Here is a 7604-nt window from a genome sequence, read left to right on the forward strand (position 1 = left end):
CTACACTGGTAAACCTAAATCCGAAAAGTGGGTTAATATAGGTCTATTTTCGGACTTTCACGAAATTCACCTGGGATTGTCAGCACATGAAGCTTAACATTCACCCAATTTTAGATGTTGTCCCGATGTCGCACCCCCTGGCACTCTGGCTGGTTGATCAGGGAGCCGACTGGCGCACATTCCCTGGTTGCTCCCGTTTGGCTCTCCTTGCAAGCGGGTGCGGCCAAACAAACTGCAACACCTCCATCCACGGTTGGTTTGTTTATTATGATGACTGAACAGGGGATTCTGGGTGGTCTCTTCCTAAAGAAGGCAGAGCCATAAGCCAGTAACAAACCATGGCCCAGGAGGAATGATCTGGCAGTGTGCACTAGCACGTTTGCTTGATCAGGATAAGACAGGATTCTCCAGAAGCAGGCCATTCCCTGTAACATAAAATTGCAATATGTTAACATGGAGCCCATCCCACCTGAATGTTTGCCCTTGTATTATCCCCCTCCATTTAATTAGCGTTTGAAAGCCTTACGTTTCATTCATCTTCACACCTCTCTTTGGAATCGCTGTTTCCCCCCATCCTACAGGTCTCATTTGTACCTCCCCTTACACTCTATTGGTTGTTTGCAGGGACACCTCGCCCTGGCACGCCCCCTCCCTTTCATCAGCAATGCCGCCCGCCCTCAGAACATCGGATTGAGTCTGATGGGATAAAAATATATGCAGAGGGTTGAGCGCATTGCTGGAAAAACTGTTCCTTCCCCACACTAGGAAACCTCGCAAAGAGGGGGGGATGAGGCGAGATCAGGGCAGGACATGGACGGCATCGTCTGAGTCCTTTGTATGCAACGCACTGTAACAGCAGGCTATAACACTGGTGTGATGGAGCTCATGCATAGAGGTCCTTATCACTAGGGATGAGCAAACAGTGACGTTCCTGTTCACCCAGATTCTCTGAATATCGACTTGCTGCTCATCTCTCCTCGGTTTGTGCTCATAGCTGCTATCTCTGGTCATTCAATGCGAACAGGAAAATTGTGCAAAATGAATGTGATCAAACATAAAAGTTGCACAAAAAACCTCAAATTTGCACACATTCCATAAAGCATGAAATGGCACATTTTTAAAGTTGCACAATTGCCATTTTTCTCATTGCGATTTGTGCATTATTCGAACACAAGCGGATGTTCAGGAATTTTGCAAACATTTTGGGAGAACACATTCTTGTGCTCACACTCATGTTTGGGGTTGTGATCAGGGCACGCTGACGTGTTTTGTGAGCAGAAACGAAATCCTTGTACTTCCCTACTCATCGCAGGTACCCTTACAAGCCCACAAACAGAATTTTGCAACCCTTCTTTTGTGAGCTCCCCTTGGCATGTGAGTGGTTTGTATGGATCTGTGTGCTATGAGAGGCATCTATTCCAGCTAAGGGCCAACACCTGTTTGTTGCTTGGCTTGATCTACAGACATGAAAGCCACACCTGGAGCCTGGAAAGAACAGAAAGCCTGACTTCCGATTGTCAGTCTGGAATTATGTTGTCTTCAGTGGGAACCAGCAAATGCAATAGCCCTGCCTGCGTGGAAGCACGTGCTCGGCGGGAGGCTGCGTACTCCACTGACGGACAGAGGAGGCCAAGGATGCAGTACAGAGACTCCGTGGATTCCCTCCGAGACTCGCCACATAGTGAGAGGTCTCGTTTTCTGTCATTATTACCGCTTTACTACTTACCCTGATGTGTCAAGACGGAGTGCTTTGCAGACCTGAAAAGAAAAGAAAAGCTACCCCCTCTCTCTTACACACACGCACACACACACAGCATGTCTACTCCAGCCATTAAATCTTGGCTGGTCATTAAATCCCGGGGGCAAGCGGAATGGCCATGGGCTTTCTGTGGGATCCTGGGACCCACGGGAAACCCAATGTTTCCCGTGGTTCTGGGAGTATCTCATGGGCTGCAGGCAGTGTGACCTGCACTCCTGCATCTTCCTTTCCTCCCTGCAAGTAGCAGGGCTCTGAAAATGGGCCCGGAGCTGTACGGGGAGGCTCCATTCCTTGGTCTGGCCCTCCGCTATCAAGAGGCTGCCATTTGCCTGTTTCTCTGACTCCTGATACCTCTTCACCACTGATCTCTTGTCCCATTTTAGACTGTTGGTTGTTTTATTATGGTTTTAATTTTTGTGGAAACCCCCCCCCCATTCCTATTCAATTTGCTAGAAAAGAAATTGCTTTAGAAAAGAAAGTCAAAGGAGAAGACATTTTTGGAGAATTTCTCAAGGATGGGGCACAGGGTTCTTGTGCTTACCTTACTTATGAGGTGGCTGAGGAGTGTGCACAAGTACCTTGTCTTTCATTGTACAATCATCTCTCCAGCAGCTTGTAGCTTCCTCAGCTTCCAACACTTCAATTAATTTCATACAGTGGCCACCATCCCTTTCTTCTCACACAATGCTCCCAAATGAGCAAACTTGCTAGGTATGGAACACTGTGGAGGATGTAAAATCGGGGACAGACTGCTAAGACAGTTACTGCTGTTGCAATTTTCCTCCTCCCCAAAACCCTTAAGAAAGGAGAAGTAGCCTAAAGCAGTAAGGTGCTGGTGCTCATAATGGCTTTGCAAGTAGGTCGGGTTTTAACAGTGTCTCTGTGCCACACCACACCCTACAACAAAGAATATAGCAAAACCATGGGGTTTCCCTTTAAGGAAAGACCCACACTTTAAAGTTTTCCCTTATACCTATCTATCTGAAATCTGGCAGGCTACATCCCCTCAGAAGGGGATAATATGCCTAAAAATGCCATCCAATTCTGCTCCCCAAATTAAGAAGTTGTAGATATTTGATATTCCTGTTCTAGTCAATGGGATGACAGGCTTCAGAAAATGAGGTGAGCTGAGGCGCCATCTCCGTTGCAAAATGAAACTCAACATCAGTCCATGGCCCTGCCTTCACGGTGCTGGGTTGGTGATGCATTCCTCCAAAACCCGGCAGTTTTACTCCTGCGGGGTGGCGTTGGGTAATCCCGACACTAGGATGGAGCAAGGGGTTTCTGGCAGTCATCCAGGTACTGGAGCCATCCGCCACCTTCTTCCTGGCTTCTGGCGACCAGTCGCCGGTCGCCATCCACCTGGAATGCCCCCCAGATCAACCATGGAGTGAGGTCAGATGGCGGAAGAGCTGCGGTGACCTCACTCCCAATGAAAAAGTTGGGGTAGGTCCCTGACTTTTTAACAGCGTCAGCTTCGTGGAAAAGCCCTGGGGTGGCTGTGAATCTCCAGCTGCATCATATAACTGATGCAGCACTGATTCACAGCCACTGTGCGGTTTTGAAAATAGGGGTGTGCACGGACCCCCCGCTCCGCTTCTCTTCCAGATCCGCGATTTGTGGATTGGGCTGCTCCGCTCCGCCCCCGCTCCGCCTATGTCCGCTCCGCTCCGCTGCGAAGCTCCGGATCTGGATCGAAGCTCCGTTTTTTCCCCCCATAGGCTTGCATTGAAAGCTAAAAAAGTATACAACTTTTTTTCTGTTAAAGTTAGAAACCTCATGGAAATATACACACGCAAGCCAATCCCATCATCCCCTGATTTTTGGGGAATTTTTGAAAATCGGGCACCCCATTCACACCCCTTTCGATAGCTCCGTCAATTTGCACGTTAGAAACCTCAAACTCGGCACCATGATAGCTTATCCAGGGATACACATGCACACCAAGACTAAGGCAATCCCATCATCCCCTGATTTTTGGCGGGGCTCTAACCTTTTAACTCACCCCAAATCAAGTCCCATTTTACAACTACATCAATTTGCATGTCAGAAACCTCACCTTCAGTCCCATGACAGTGTATCCATGTGTCCACATGGACGCCAAGTTTCAAGCCAATCCCATCATCCCCTGATTTTGGGGGGATTTTTGAAAATCGGGCACCCCATTCACACCCTTTTCGATAGCTCCATCAATTTGCACGTTAGAAACCTCAAACTCGGCACCATGATAGCTTATCCAGGGATACACATGCACGCCAAGACTCAAGGCAATCCCATCATCCCCTGATTTTTGGCGGGGCTCTAACCTTTTAACTCACCCCAAATCAAGTCCCATTTTACAACTACGTCAATTTGCATGTCAGAAACCTCACCTTCGGTCCCGTGACAGCTTATCCATGTGTTCACATGGACGCCAAGTTTCAAGCCAATCTCATCATCCCCTGATTTTGGGGGAATTTTTGAAAATCGGGCACCCCATTCACACCCCTTTCGATAGCTCCGTCAATTTGCACGTTAGAAACCTCAAACTCGGCACCATGATAGCTTATCCAGGGATACACATGCACACCAAGACTAAGGCAATCCCATCATCCCCTGATTTTTGGCGGGGCTTAAACCTTTTAACTCACCCCAAATCAAGTCCCATTTTACAACTACATCAATTTGCACGTCAGAAACCTCACCTTCGGTATGACAGCTAATCCATGTGTCCACATGGACGCCAAGTTTCAAGCTAATCTCATCATCCCCTGATTTGGGGGGAATTTTTGAAAATCGGGCACCCCATTCACACCCCTTTCGATAGCTCCGTCAATTTGCATGTTAGAAACCTCAAACTTGGCACCATGATAGCTTATCCAGGGATACACATGCACGCCAAGACACAAGGCAATCCCATCATCCCCTGATTTTTGGCGGGGGTCTAACCTTTTAACTCACCCCAAATCAAGTCCCATTTTACAACTACGTCAGTTTGCATGTCAGAAACCTCACCTTCGGTCCCATGACAGCTTACCCATGTGTCCACATGGACGCCAAGTTTCAAGCCAATCCCATCATCCCCGGATTTTTGGGGAATTTATGAAAGTTGGACACCCCAGTATCTGCAGACAGCACAATGGGCCCATTTCAAAGGAAATCCCAACATGCCATGAATTGGGGAGTAGAGATAAACCTAAATATGAATCTTCTTCCACACTTGAAAAATTGATTTGGAACTTGAGCACAGGAAGGACTTCTCCCCTGAGTCAAAACAAGACACACAAAAACCATCCGTGCAAGGTGGGCAGGGGAGGAGGGAGGGAAGGCAGGCAGGCAGCAGACATTTCTGGGGGCACAAGGAAGTGAGCCAAGGATAGTTTCAAAGCCAGTAATGCATATAAAATGGAATAAATAAATAAACAAATAAACAAAGGAGGGGTGGAATTAAAAGCAGCAGTGTTGCTGAATAAACAACAAGAAGAATTTTTTTAAAAAGGCTATATCTGTCTTTTACCAGTAAGAGAGGAGTGGACGTGCCCAAGAGGAGGGGGAATCATCTGCCAATTTGACTGGTCCTGTCTAGGTACAAGTCTTTAAGAAGCAAACGATCACTTCAACTCATGATAAGCATTCTCTGATTTATCTTTGGAGGGCTCTGATGGCCCTCCAAGGACAGGAGAGTGCACAGGGCATGTCCACATGCCCTAGGGGAGCTCATCCCCTTGCACCACATCTATTCAGTTGTTCCCCAAAGTTAGGGTGGGTAGCAGTGCTGTGTTTTTTCTATCTCTTATTATTGGCTTAGTATATGATTTCAGGTTGTGGGGACTCTTGGTGTCAGCAAAACACTGAACAAACAGCATGAGCAAACAATGTAGCGAAATGGAAAAAATAATTCTGTGTAAAGTGTGCCATTGGTAAGGACGGAAAGGCTTTTGCTAACGGTGCAAAAGTTCTTCTTCCTACCATTTAAGCTTGATCTCAGTGCCCTTGTTTCTTCTAGGTACGTGTCTGCCTTGACCACGCCAGCACGCCTGTCACCTGTTGACTTCCATTGCCCGGCTTCCGCCCACATGCCCACTTTTGAGATCACCTCGCCTAACTCCGCTCATGCCGTCTCACTGCCCCCTGCCGCATCCATTAGCTTCCAGGTGGAGGAGCAGCAGCCATTGCTCCGAAGGTACCAGGTCCCTTTCCAAGATGTGCAGCGGTACGATAGTTACTACCAAAGAAGGAACTACCTGAATGAGAGCACGGGGAGCTTGCCCTCCAGTCCCTTCCGCATCACAGAGGACGACGAGTACGAGACCACTCATGAGTACGTCACTGCACTAGAACAGCCAAAGAGAACAGGCAGCAGCAACAGGCGGTGGAGGAAATCAAAACTAAATGGGCATCTGTCACACAAGGGCAAAATGCTCAGAGACTCCTTTTCAGTGAGCAGTGCCTCATACAGCGAATCTGATGAGGAGCTGGTGGCTGAGAGCACCCCCTTCCTAAATCTTCGGGACACTGAGGTGATGGACGTGGATTCACCCCCTCTGTATCGTCTGGCTGAGAGCAGGACTTTCTATTCTTTCGACAGATGCAGCACACAGGGAGACAGTCGGTTGACACATACTCGGTCCAACCAAGATTCAGCACCACCTTAGATGCCGCACAAAGTCGTGCTCAGGCCCACTCCCATGAAAACACTGAGGAGGGATTAAAAAAAATAACAACAGAAAAGACAAATTTTTATTTTATATATAAAAAGGAAAAATATAACAAATGAAATGTTTTATTTTCATTTTAGCAATGATGTCTTATAATAGCTAATGGCAAAGACCGTTTTATAAGGAGTCTCTATTTATATGTAACACCTTGATTTACAGCTGATGAGAAATGAAGAAATCAACAAAATAAAAATTTAAAAAATGAGATGGGCCAATTTTTGACTACTTACAAATCATTAAAAATATCGTGGTGCCTTTTGCTATATGCTAATGCCAGAGTCCACACAAGTAATTATGTTTAAGCATTCTTTGGCTTTATGTTCAGGACAACTTGTTATGGAATATTTTAATGGGCACTTTTCCACTTGAACAAGACCCTTTTAAATTGCTTGATATTTGGATGTTGGTAATCTAGTACTTTTAATGTATTGCACACACTCTTTCTCTCTCTCTTACACCCACCCACCACGACATACATCTCAATGTTTTCATAGATAAGAAGGAAGTGAAAAAAGCACACAGTAGCAATAGCCCTTATGATGTATCTCTTGCCCTGAACAGATCTATAAAAATGGGGGGACCAAATAACCAAACAAATTAAACATTTCCAATTAATGTGGTTAAATAACACTTATTTAAGTAAAGCTACTTTTAAAATCTGGTTCAACATCATGATTGGAGACAAGCTCTAGCTATTTATTAGCGACTCTGAGCAACCACTGTGCATTTCACAGAGCAAAAAAATGGGCAGTCCAGATGCTGAGGCTGGCTTGATCATAAGCCCACAGTGGGACGTTCAGGACATTCAGGATGTACAAGGTGCTGTTGATGAGGTGTGGACGTTGCACATGTTCTGAAAGTCCCGATATACCTTCCCCCACACACACTCCTCCTCCTCTTTATCTCTAATATAGTGCCACCAGCATGGTAGCCCTGGCCTCTACCTTCCTCCAGTGGAAAGGAACAACAAAGGAAATGCCTTTGTGTACTGCAATTTGTTAAGATCGTTGTTACAGTGACTTTCTGTTTTGTTTTTAAAGCCACAAGGCACCCCATGTCTCTAGCTTTGATTGTACAGGTGGCGAGAAAATTCCCCTGAAAGAGAGAGCGCTTTTCCTTCCATCATAGCCTGCCTCTTTCTTTTTCTA

At 46.4% G+C, this 7604-nt stretch overlaps 1 protein-coding gene across 2 annotated transcripts in view; it reads left to right on the forward strand.

Moving 5' to 3' along the window:
• The window catches only part of NRG2 (neuregulin 2), a 188342-nt gene extending 181102 nt beyond the window's left edge, over positions 1–7240 (forward strand). For both annotated transcript variants that reach the window (XM_063130135.1, XM_063130136.1), the window contains exons 9-10: positions 1464–1688; positions 5745–7240. In XM_063130135.1, coding sequence (XP_062986205.1) covers positions 1464–1688; positions 5745–6393 — 874 coding nt within the window. In that variant the 3' untranslated portion in view covers positions 6394–7240. The remainder of the gene's footprint in view (positions 1–1463; positions 1689–5744) is intronic.
• Positions 7241–7604: the final 364 nt, after the last annotated feature.

This window comes from Elgaria multicarinata, chromosome 7 (assembly GCF_023053635.1).
Source record: "Elgaria multicarinata webbii isolate HBS135686 ecotype San Diego chromosome 7, rElgMul1.1.pri, whole genome shotgun sequence".
Classification (NCBI taxonomy): domain Eukaryota; kingdom Metazoa; phylum Chordata; class Lepidosauria; order Squamata; family Anguidae; genus Elgaria; species Elgaria multicarinata.